The sequence below is a fragment of the Candoia aspera genome, chromosome 5 (assembly GCF_035149785.1).
Source record: "Candoia aspera isolate rCanAsp1 chromosome 5, rCanAsp1.hap2, whole genome shotgun sequence".
Lineage (NCBI taxonomy): Eukaryota > Metazoa > Chordata > Lepidosauria > Squamata > Boidae > Candoia > Candoia aspera.
In genome coordinates, this window is record NC_086157.1 from 10,159,593 (window position 1) to 10,172,637 (window position 13,045).

Genomic DNA, 13,045 nt, shown 5'->3' on the forward strand with positions numbered 1-13,045 from the left:
ATATGTCCATCTCCATGTGATGGATTTATCTATCAGAGGTTCCTGTTTATGATGAGAGTCATCTTCAGTGTAGCCCTAATGACTAGTTATGACAATCAGAAGAAGTTTATAGAAGTTTTGCATGGCTATCTTTCCTTGGATGACTCAAAGGTCATTTAGGAATACATTTAGGGACCTGACAAATATATAAAACAGAGCGGTGAGAACACAATCCCTCAAAACCTGTTAACACAACCTGTGAAGTATACAGGATTGGTGCTAGTAGGACCTTTCTAGGACTGGTTTAACTTATTATGACAGATGTGTTGTCATTTAGTGTACTCTGAAAATGACAACAGGACTGGAGCCCTGTGTAATACCACAATTGTAAATGCAGTGAGTTATGTCTTCTCTTTTTATGTCTCTTGCCTATTATAAGCTTGGAAAATTACCCTCTTCCTTTGCCATTTCAGAGTATTTTATGTTTGAAAATGTAATAAAGATCATCTAGGAAAAACAATAATTCAGTGCAATTAAACAAACCATCTTCATCACTGACAGCAGCCCTTCTGCCAGGCTAGAAGGCAGTCAGGGCTAGAATTCTGCTAGTAAAATGTCATCAAAATCTCACTTGGGACAAGCTTAGGGATGCAAAACAATTTTCCTTTCTTTGCCGTGTTGAAGACATTTATGGGGAGGGGTTGCATGTATGAAGGTGATTTCTTCTTCCTAGCTGAAGACTGGGGCTCCATCAGCGTGTGGAACAGAATGAGTGGAAATCAGGTAGAAGAGACTGTGCTGCAGAAGAAAGTACTTATTTTTAATATTTCCCATATTAACTTCCTAGAAGACAGGGTTCAAGACTGCTAGTTCACAGGAATTTTTATGTAAGAGCGACTCATTAATAGGATCGTTCACGAGCAATCTGATATGATCTGATCAGGTTATACTCCAGAATCTTGACTATCTTACTCTCTGTGAAATGGCATTCAGACGACCTCACTCTTGAAATATCTCAAGGTACTGCCAGCAAAACAATAAGTCGGTACACCCACAGAGGAAGAGCTACTTAAAAGTGATGCCTTTGCTTTCTGCTCTTGAAGAAGTAACTTAGATCTGGTTTCCTAACTAATTTATTCCTTGCAGCCTCAGACCACATATGAGGAACTGGAAATAGAAGAATTGAAGTTATAGAAAAAAACCAGAGTTACAACGCATGGCCCTTTTTCTCTCAAGTAGGCTACATCCAGAAAGTGCTTAACCATCATTAGCTCTAACTTTGTGCTGGGATGACCCTTCACACATCCTATTGGATGCCAGGAAATTGCCTAACTGGCCTGATATTCCATATTCATCATTTGTTTGTTTTGATAATTTTGGCCTGAATGGGAGAACTTCAACCACTTTCTCCTGCATTTGTAGGCCCAAAGTTGCATCAGCCTACCTTGCATCAACCTATGGTGCAGACATACAGTACAAGGCAGCAAACTTTGAAAGTGTCTCTGAATCAGTACTGGACTAGATAGGATAATGGTCCCAATCAGTATTCACCAACCACTGTATTCCTAACTCAATCGAATGGGTTGCAATCCTCATACGTGCTGCATTTCTGATGTGACGGATTGTCTTTGATCTGCCAGCCCTTTTAAACAAGAACTCTTACACTCTTAGTTTCAGTGCACTGGAGTGTCAAATTGGGAATGGGAGACGAAGTGGAGTTTTTCCTCCCATGCTATCTCATCTGGAAGTTTGGACACATTTCTTCCTCAGCTGACTGTTTTTCAGAGTTCAGGATTCTCCAGAGCAATATGGATCAGCATTCTCCATTGTACAATCACATGTATTAGAGCAAATATGCAACTCTGAGGGCCTAGCAGGTGGCCATGGTATGTGATGCAACTGAGATGAAACTAAGATTAATCTAAGTTATAGCGCACCCTTGGATCACCTATTTTTAGCCGATCAATAGCAAGTGCAAATACTGTGTCAGTGTAATTATACAACTACAGATATGGGAAATAAGTACCACTTATCCCCATTCTAAAATGCTGTATATTCTATTTTTTGGCACCATGTACTCCTCCCTTTGTATTGCTTTGCTGTATCTACTCAAAGCCTAACCTGAATTTCTTCACTCTAGGTAGATTTCCTTTACTGATCCATCTACGTAAATCAAATGAGCCAATTCTAATTCTTAGATCTGTGCTACATTTTTAATGTTGGCTATCTATTTAGATAGGCTGCATCTTTAGTTACTGTTCATTGAGAAATGTTTATCAAAATATTCCTTACTGACTGACTATTAGAGATCTCACAATTGGATATAATAATCAAACCATTCAAAACAAGAGTCAAAACAAACAAAGCCAAAATCACTACCGTATTCTATAAAAATTGAAACAATGCTGTGACTATCAACTCCCTAACTGAATGCAAATAAACAAGACTTACCTGGTGGTGAAATTAAGTCAAACCTGGCACCAGTTGTGTCTCCAGGAGGAGAGCATGTCATATTCAAGATGGCATTGTTAAGAAGATACATATCTCAATGATGAGAGATAGAGACATGGTGCAGCTCACTTTAATATTGGGACAGTATGAACAGGGACTGGTACTCCTTCAGGTATCAAACTCTGAAACCACCACCCTGTGATAAGCATAATCGCATCCAAGGCCACCAATTCAGGCAAGGTCTATATCTACTTGCCAAGAGATTAGGCTGGAACATTTGTGATACCCTAGTGAAAAGCCCCACTACTAGAAGCACAAATTTTAGGCCAAGGCAGATGGGACCTCCATGTGAACAAGATGGACTTGATATAGAGTCTCTAGTGGCCTTCAGGGGCGCTGCTCCACAAGTGGCCAGTTGTGAGACCCTGCTCTTCAAGTTGGGTTCCCGAGAACAGTTGGGAGTGTTACTGCTGTACCAGCTTCCCTGCTATGTAGCAACCTCCCCGCCTGAGCTGCTGGAGGCTATCTTGGGGTTGGCGTTGGAGTTCCCCAGGCTTAAGGTTCTGGGGGACTTCAACTTGCCATCCCTGGGGCATGCCTCGGAGGTGGCTCAGGAGTTCACGGCTACCATGGCGGCCATGGGCCTGTCCCAGATTATTCAAGACCCAACTTGAGACAGTGGCCTCACTCCAGACTTGGTTTTCTTGTGGCAGCAGTGGCAATGTGATCTGAGGGGAGAGTTACATCTGTCCCCTTTGTCATGGTCGGATCACACCCTGGTGACCTTGAGATTCTCCAGTGCTGCCCCACTCTGCAGGGAGGCAGGACCCATTCAATTGGTCTGTCCTCGGCAACTGATGGACCCAGCAGGGTTTCAGAGGGAGCTGGGGGTTATACCCCAGGATCTACTGCATGGTCCAGCAGAGGTCCTGGCCACAGTCTGGAATAAGGAGGCAGCCGGGGCCTTGGACAGGATCGCGCCTGTGCAACCTCTCTTGCCCCATCCAACCCTGTGGTTTACGGAGGAGTTGCGGGTTCTGAAGAGGATCAAGAGATGTCTAGAGTGCTGCTGGAGGAAGACAAAGACCGAATCTGACTGAACACAAGCTAGAGCTGCTATTAAGGCCTACCTTGTGGCGGTAAGAGCGTCGAAACATCAATATTTCTCTGCTCTTATTGTGTCTGCAGTATTTATTTATTTATTTATTTATTTATTTATTTATTTATCAAATTTATCACCACCCATCTCCCAAAAGGGAATGCCACCCAATGGGCCTGTTTAAGATTACTCGATCCCTTTTGGGTAAGATGGACTCGGTGATCTACTTACAGGGCCGTGCAGAGGAATTTTCTGAGCATCTGCACGATAAAATCGCTCAGATCCGTTCCAAGTTGGACTCTAAGCGTGAGGCACAGTCTGAGGAGATGCCAAGGGAATGTACTTACCCTGTTATCTGGGAACAGTTTGATCCTGTTGGACCTAAGGAAGTGGACAGGATCCTCCGGACTGTAAATGCCACCACATATCATCTGGACCCATGTCCTTCCTGGCTGGGGAAGGCAGCATGAGAGGTGACTTGTCCAGGCGATGGTTAATGCATCCTTGAAGGAGGGGGTGTTTCTGGCTGCCTTCAAGGAGGCGCTGGTACACCCCTTCCTCAAGAAACCATCTCTGGACCCTACTGTGTTGGACAATTTTCATCGTGTCTCCCACCTCCCCTTTTTGGTGGCTTTATAGCTCCAGAGGATTCTGGATGAAATGGATTATCTAGACCCCTTCCAGTCAGGTTTCCAGCCACAATATAGGACAAAGACTGCATTGGTCACACTTATGAATGACCTCTGGCGGGAGCGGGATGGTGGCAGTGCATCCATCCTTGCTCTTCTTGACCTCTCAGCAGCTTTCGATACCATCAACCATGGTATCCTTTTGGGTTGGCTCAGGGAGTTGGGGGTGGGTGGCAGAGTTTTGCGCAGGTTCACCTCCTTCTTCCAGGGCCGGTCCCAATCCGTGGTGATAGGAGATGAGAGATCTGACCCTCGACCCCTCCTGTGTGGGGTTCCACAGGGCTCAGTTCTCTTCCCTCTCCTATTCAACATCTACGTGAAACCACTGGGTGAGATCATCTGTCACCATGGGATGAGGGATCATCATTATGCTGATGATACTCAGTTATATACAGTATCTCCATCCTGGGTAAGTGACACGGTGGCTGCCCTCTCTCAGTGCCTGGAGGCTGTGAGGGTCTGGATGGGGAACAACAGGCTTTGGCTGAACCCTGGTAAGACTGAGTGGCTGTGGGTTGACAGCTCCTCTGTATCCAGGAAGTTATCATCTTTAGTTCTGGATGGGGTTGCACTGCCCCATTCAGACCCAGTGTGTAATCTGGCGGTCCTCCTGGACTCATGACTCCTGCTCGAAGAGCAGGTGGCAGTCATGGCCAGGAGGTCCTTTGAGCAACTTCATGTTGTGCTCCAGTTATGCCCTTTCCAAACAGTCACTCACGCCCTGGTCATCTCCCATATAGACTACTGCAATGCGCTCTACATCCATACCCTTGAAGAGCATCCGGAAGCTTCAGCTGGTCCAGAATGGGGCAGCGCGGGCAGTTATTAGTGCTCCAGGATTGGCACATGTGACACCACTGCTGCACGAGCTGCACTGGGTGCCAGTTTGCTTCCGGGTCCAATTCAAGGTGTCGGTTATTACCTTTAAAGCCCTACATCACATGGGACCAGGTTACCTGAGGGACCATCTCATCCCCATAACATCGACTCGTCCCACCCAGTCATGCAGAGAGGGCATGTTGTGGACCCCACCAGTAAGGGAATTCTACCTGGTGGGGTCCAGGCGGTGGGCCTTCTCTGCAGTGGCACCCACCCTCTGGAACATTCTGCTCCCGGAGGTGAGACAGGCCCCTTCGTTCCAGGACTTCCGGAAGAATTTGAAGACCTGGTTCTGCCGCCTTGCCTGGGGTGGGAGGGGCAATAGTTCCTCCTGAGGGTGGCTGGCACTGTAGATCCCTCCCCAATGAATAAGATCTTCGCTTCTTGGAGTTTGTATCTATTTTATTCTTATTTATTGGTTGCTTATATTGTAACTTATTTTTTTTTATGGTTTTAATTGCTGATTTTATTGTAAACCACCCAGAGTCCCCCTTTTTCGGGGAGATGGGCAGTGATGGAAATTTGATAGATGATAGATAGATAGATAGATAGATAGATAGATAGATAGATAGATAGATAGATAGATAGATAAGGGTGATGACCATTCTTTTCTGACTATCTAATGCAGGTTGGTGCTGTACCGAGAAGGGTTGTAGAAAACTTTGACCAAGAACTCTGCTTTGACAATGCTTCAAGCAAAGCACCAGTCTGAAGCTGTTTTGTGAAGCAACCAGGCTCTGGTGCTTTTAGAAGAGAAGTACTAAAAAGAGGTTTCTGCACACACAAGAACATCTTTGGCTGTCACTTACCTGAAGCCTCTTTTGGCTGTCAAAATTACAGATAGAGACTTTGAGAATCTGCAGAGCATCTCTTCAAGGAGAACTGAGTTAATTCCTTGCCCTGATGAAGAGACCTGTGTTGCCTCCAGAGTGTGAAGTACCTCATGAGGACAAGGCTGAGCTACCTCAGACAAGCTTCATACCGAGTTCCAGATGGTCCAAGGTTATTGCAAATCTGATCTACCTTATTCAGGCAATTCACCCAGGCCTCACAAACACATGCCTACTTGATCTTCTAACTGGCAATTCTCATGAATGTTAACTGCTTTATTCTGGATCACGCTGGTGTTTAAGAGAAGCAACATTCGGCTAGAAGATGGGCTAACAGAGAAACACCCATACTTCAGTGATTGCAGGTGAACCAACAGATGGAATAACTTTTCAGTATTTGTCCTACAGTACATTCCCCTTATTTGCAAAATAGGATCTTCCTGCTACAAAGCTTTTTCTTTATATTACTTAGGTGGTTTACACTAATAAAAGTACAAAAACACAGTACACCTAGTAAGATCAGATAAAACACCACATCACATCTATAGTCACTGTTGCCCACTTGTGAAGACCTTCCATTATGAAGGCCCTACTAAAAAGAACAGTTTTCACCACCTGGCTGAATGAATGAAGGGTGGGGGCCATTCTAATTTCCTCTTTCAGCTCTTAGGAAGTGGGTATCTATACTGTAGCACCCCCTCCCAGCTACACCATGTTGGGCAGATCTATTCCATCCAGACCAGATAATCCTGAAGATCATGAGTGCCTAACCATACAGGACTTTATATGTAATAACCAGCATCTTCAATATGGCCAAGTGGCAACTAATGTAATTCTTGCCATTTTAGGACAGTCAGCTGGTGGGCAACCCTATTCTTTCTCAACTGCAAATTCCAGACATTTCCATGGGCAGCCCATGTAGAATGAATTGCAGTAGTCTAACTTGCCTAATCCTGCGCAGCAGCATCTGCAAGATGGTGGACACAGTGTTGTGACAGGCATCCAGCCATGCATGGGTCACTGATGTACATACAAAGGGGCAGGGCTTCACTTTACCATGCTCACTGCCTTGCAGATCTTGACTCTCAACTCCACAGACATCACTACTCCTATAGTTTAAAAAAAAAGGCAAACTTTCTCAAAGTCTGCACCATGTCTAAGCAGTTGCATTTCCATGGCCTGATAAAGCTGGAAAATAATAGTCACATGACCAAAGAAGATCAGCATTAGTAACAAAGTTCTTATAGGCATAACTATGTCCACAGATTCCTTCTTGGCTCTTCCCACTGACTTCCTGCCTCCGTCTCTCCCCCACTGCTTTCTCTCTCTCTATTCTTTTAATCAAAGTAAATAAATGAATATGAAGCTGGCATGCTCTAAATAAAATGCCCCTAGCTTTATCTTTCTTTATAAAAACATATATCTGGGTCATATAGAGGCTTCACAGGCATTCACAGACCAACCCAACCCAACCCAACCCTTCAACTGAACTGAACTGAACTGAACTGAACTGAACTCAACTCAACTCAACTCAACTCAACTCAACTCAACTCAACTCAACTCAACTCAACTCAACTCAACTCAAGTGTTTTGTTGGAGATGAGGTCACCTGCACACATACAAACTATAAGTAATGTGTTATAGAGTACTCAGGGGCACAGATGTTGTGGAGGGAAAGGAAATTAATGCTCCAGTTTGATTTACAGCAAATGGGTGTTTTATGACCACCATGTTCACCACAGGAGTAATTTTATGAATGGGTAACACTTTTGTAGTTAGGTTTTCAGGTCCAATTCAAAGTGGTTTTAATTTACAATATGTCAACAGCTTGGCTCCTAGTACTTTCAGGATGGCCTTTGCTTGGTGGAATTTGCCTAGACATTCCGCAACAGAGAATTTGCTAGTACTCCCTCACTTCTGGAAGGTGAGGGGGACAGGGACCTGGAGCAGTGTTTTTATGTATAAAAATCCCCTTCTCACCCCTATGGGTGGTATGTGTCTTCCTTAACCTCGGGCCCTCTGCCAGAGACCTGGGAGTTTGAGGGTTCTGCGCAGTAACTTAGCTGTTCCTAGCACTGCACTCCCCTGGACAGAGAGCTCTGATGTTGCTCCTGGGGTCTGTTGGAGCCCCTCTCCCACCTTAGGAGTCACAGCCCCGAGTGCCCCTATCACCACTGGGACCACTTTGGCCTTCACTTTCCACATCCTCTCTGGTTCCTCCTTCAGGCCCTGGTACTTCTCCAGCTTCTCATCCCCCTTCTTCCTGATGTTGCTGACACTTGGCAGTGCTACATCTATCTCTTTCTAGTCCTGCCTTAGGCATAAAGCAGCTGGGAGACTTTTGGCCAGTCACTTTCTCTCAGCCCTAGGAAGAGTAATGCAATGGCAAACCACTTCTGAGAAGTGTTGCCAACAAAACTGTAAAATCCTGTCCTGACAGTTGCCAGGAATCAAGACTGACTCCAAGGTAGGAAAAAAGAATCTAACAACAATAACTACTTAGCCAATAAAATCAAGACATGGTAGATGCTCCTTCACAAAGCTCTCTAGAACAGTTCCCTCTTGACCAGCTTCCAGAAAGCTGTCAGGGTCAGCATCAATTCTGGCCTATTGGGGGAGGCTATTCCATATTACAGGGGCTACTTACAGGTGGTGGGTGCCCCATTGGAAGACCTGAAGGGACAGATCCATCTATGTGGTCAACTCTATATATATCAGGGGGGAACTGTTCTAGAGAGCTTTGTGAGGGAACAACTACCTTGTCTTGATTTTATTGGCTAAGTAGTTATTGTTGTTAGATTCTTTTTTTCTGCCTTTGAGTCAGTCTTGATCCCTGGCAACTGCCAGGACAGGACTGTACAGTTTTGTTGGCAACATTTTTCAGAAGTGGTTTGCCATTGCATTACTCTTCCTAGGGCTGAGAGAAAGGGACTGGCCAAAAGTCTCCCAGCTGCTTTATGCCTTAGGCAGGACTAGAAATCATGGTCTCCTGGTTTCTAGCCTGATGACTTAACCACTGCACCAAACTGGATCTCTTAGGAATATTACACTCTTTTAATCAGGTTTTTACTGTATTTTTCGCAAGGGACGCGGTGGCACTGCGGGTTAAACCGCTGAGCTGCCGATCGGAAGGTCGGCGGTTCGAAACCGCGCAGCGGGGTGAGCTCCCGTTGCTAGTCCCAGCTCCTGCTCACCTAGCAGTTCGAAAACATGCAAATGTGAGTAGATCCATAGGTACCGCTTCGGCGGGAAGGTAACGGCGTTCCGTGTCGTCATGCTGGCCACATGACCCGGAAGTGTCTATGACAACGCCGGCTCCAAGGCTTAGAAACGGAGATGAGCACCGCCCCCTAGAGTCGGATTCGACTGGACTTTTCGTCAAGGGAAACCTTTACCTTTACCTTACTGTATTTTTCTGGTTTTTGTTCTTAACTGTGGAAACCCAGTAATTAAAGTGATATACCAGACCAATCAACAGCTATCATTTCATGGCAGAGGGATAAACTATGAAGCATAAGCAAATAAATCCACATATATTTAACATTTCAAATTACTTAGAGACCTCTACTAAATAGTCACAGGGAAGCAAGAAGTTGCACCAAAACATGCAAAATGCAAAGAAAGTACTGTAAAACTCTTGGTGGATGCAAAAAAAGTATTGAGATTAAGAGCTTGCAAGTCCTTCTCCAAGGTCGAAAGAGAAAACTCACTTACTGAGATACATAGGCAATAGAAAAGAGAATATCACACAATGCAAATGAGAGGCCAAGAAGAAGACTTGTTGAAGAATGTGATAAATACCAGAAAGGTAAATGGCTTTATCAACCATGAACTCTTCTGAAAAACGAATGTGACAAAAATTCTTCTTGCTTTTTCGAATTGCTGTGATGTCACCACACTGCTCAAAGACTTCCTGAATAATTTCCTCTGTGGCATTTTCTGGTAATCCTCCAACAAACACAGTTTTGCATCCCGGTGGTCTCTCTCTTGTTGAAGGTGGTGGAAGATCTAACAGAAAAATAGAATTTCACACTGATAATCTCACCAGCATTGACTGCTTTGGGTCAAATTGCTTAACCCGTAACTCATTTCATACAGAAAATATTAAATCAGACTGAAACTACTGAAATGCAGACAATGAAATAAAATCATTAAATTCCCATTCCATTTCATGGCTTTATTCTGAGTTTTAAAATATTTCATATTTAGTCTGACAATTCAGATTTATAAACCACAAATTTTGCCACCATAACATTACCTTTGCTATCTCTGTGGTTGGCTGCATCACCTTCAGTCAATGAAAATATTTACCTTTCAATCAAAGATCACCACAATTAACTCATGCAAAAGGAAAAAAAAGGGGTGGGGGGAATCAAATAGTATAAAATCATCCACTGATGAGCTACATCAGTTTATGACATATGGTTGGAGATGGGCATTTCTCAGATTTTCTTCAGTCCTTAAGAACAGGGTTGTTCTTCTGTTGACAGGCACAGCTAGTTCTCCTTCTGTAGGCCTTCTTAAAACTCCAAGAGACCCATACATGAAATATTCACTGGAACCATCCTGCCACATTTCTCTGTCAGTGGAATGGCTTTCTCTACTATTATTGGTTGCAGTAAACACCACCATAAGCAGGAAAGCTGGAACCCAGAACTGTGATTGCACTTTAATTATGGGTTGGTTTGACTTAAATGACAAGAAGCAATCCACCTGATCATTTCAACTATGAAGCTTATTTGTATTTGAAAGTTTTTAGTCCTTTGTTAGCTGTTTGGTGAGTGGGCTACCGAATGAATGAATGAATGAACGAATGAACGAATGAACGAATGAACGAACGAACGAACGAATTTGCAATTTAAGACTTCCAGCATATATAAGGCAGTTGCCCTACATAGCAAATTTTCTTCTTAGGTTGTTCAAATGACAACCTTTCTTCCAAGTAATACATAGACTGAGTAAAACAAGGGGAAAATTATAGATCGGCCGTTCTCCATGACTCACGAAAAGGTATCTTATAGGTATCTTGAAATATTAGCCCATTATGCAAAGAACCCAGAAACCAAGGTCCATGCACAAAAGCCTCTCAATCAATCTTTAACAATACGCATATTTCACTTGACACTGGCGTACACCAAGATGCACTCCTTTTATAATGCCACCTCATGGGGTAACAGAATGTGCCCTGATGCTATTCAATATCTTTTAGTTCAACTAGTGCCGTTTGGCATGAGTAACTCTAGCCCATATCTATATGCAGACCCACACATTTCTACCTATTTATTTAAACCCCATTTTAGGTCTTCGCAAGGTGACAAGGCAGCGCAATTAATAATGCAACTTAAATAAGTAATATTAAAGTAAATAAAGGTAAAGGTAAAGGTTTCCCTTGACGTAAAGTCCAGTCGTGTCCGACTCTAGGGGGCGGTGCTCATCTCCGTTTCAAAGCCTTGGAGCCGGCGTTGTCATAGACACTTCCGGGTCATGTGGCCAGCACGACTCACGGAACGCCGTTACCTTCCCGCCGAAGCGGTACCAATTAATCTACTCACATTTGCATGTTTTCGAACTGCTTGGTGTGCAGGAGCTGGGACGAGCAACGGGCGCTCACCCCGCCGCGCGGTTTCGAACCGCCGACCTTCCGATCGACAGCTCAGCGGTTTAACCCGCAGCGCCACCGCGTCCCTTTTATTAAAGTAAATAAGTGATACTAAAGTTGGTAAGTTAGTAATATTAACATTAGTAATACTAAAACGGCGTTCCGTGAGTCATGCCGGCCACATGACCACGGACGGGTCCTTAGGGACAACACCGGCTCCAAGGCTTAGAAACGGAGATGAGCACCGCCCCCTAGAGTCGGACACGACTGGACTTTACGTCAAGGGAAACCTTTACCTTTACCTAATACTAAAAGTAATGCTGAGATGTGCTCTGGTGGATTTTTCAACCACCTACAATGAACATTCCAAGGCTCCTTGCTATATTAAAATTGCAAAATACCTTTCCTTTTTGTAGGGTAATTAAATAATTACAAAAAGATTTGCACTGGTCTAACAACTTTGACCCTCATTAAACTAATCAGCCTTACTTACTTGGGTTTGGAGGGAAGAGAGTGCAGCTTTTACAGTGAATAATTTCTTTGATGATAGGGACATCTGTTGGGGGAGGCTGAGGTACTAGGCCCATGCCTGACAACATAGGGTTAATTGGAGTTATTCCTGTCATCATGCTGAGATTTGGATCAAAGCCCCGTACGCAAATTGAATCTGCAAATACAGAACAGAAACAGTTTATAAACTTTAGAACAACTTTTAGTTACTGTTGACTGTCATCTTGCCTTTAATGGCACCCCTGTCACACACATGAGCTTGTTCTGGAAAAATAACAACCGTGCATGTACTACAGAAGAGACCACAACCTAACATGAATATGAGGACAGACCATTAAAACAAATTACTGTGTATTGGCAGTTTTCTGGAGCACAATCTCCTGATTTCCCTTCCATTCTTCTGATACTCAGCCTCCCAATAATGTTGGTTAGGAACAAACCAGTTGAGACTATGAGAGACAAGACTCAACATGAAGTTCTCCTACAAGTATCTCTTGAAAATGCATTGGAGCTGCATGGAAATGCTTCTCTCATGCTCATTTCAATGGCATCAACTTTTTCTTCCCAGGCTGTTTATGAATACAACACACTATTATGCTTCCCAGATCTTTACAGAGGTGAGACTTCCATCACCTTCTTCCTCAAATAGGGACTTGTTTCTGAATCTCATACCAACCTTGATTTACACAAGAAGAATCCAGCTGAGTCAAACCAAGGGTTCATCCAGTCCAGCATCCTGTTTTTGACAATAATCCACTCAATGTGCACAGGAAGCTCAGAAGCAAAGGGAAAATCCTCTAATACTATTGCCCTTTCCACAGACATTTATTTGAACTTGGTGGCTGGATGTAGCAATCATAACAAGCAACCACTGATGAGCCTTTTTTCATGAGTCTGTCTAATCCTCCTCCTGTCAGCTAATTACTTGACCTTGTAAGCAGACTCTCTGGCATTGAGTTCTATAGCTTACTTGGGTATTGTGTGAAATTCTTCGATGTGATTCTTCTGC

The 13,045-nt window shown here is 43.9% G+C and overlaps 1 protein-coding gene across 3 annotated transcripts in view; it reads right to left on the minus strand.

Annotated features, from left to right (window-relative positions):
* ENOX1 (ecto-NOX disulfide-thiol exchanger 1) overlaps positions 1-13,045 on the minus strand; it is a 156,548-nt gene that overhangs the window by 122,468 nt on the left and 21,035 nt on the right. For 2 of the 3 annotated variants that reach the window (XM_063304570.1, XM_063304569.1), the window contains exons 3-4: positions 12,020-12,193; positions 9,729-9,935 (exon numbers count right to left, since the gene is read on the minus strand). In XM_063304570.1, the coding sequence (XP_063160640.1) occupies positions 9,729-9,935; positions 12,020-12,193 (381 nt within the window). Of the gene's footprint in view, positions 1-9,728; positions 9,936-12,019; positions 12,194-12,712; positions 12,893-13,045 lie in introns of those variants that run through there. The other variant, XM_063304571.1, reaches the window with a different exon arrangement.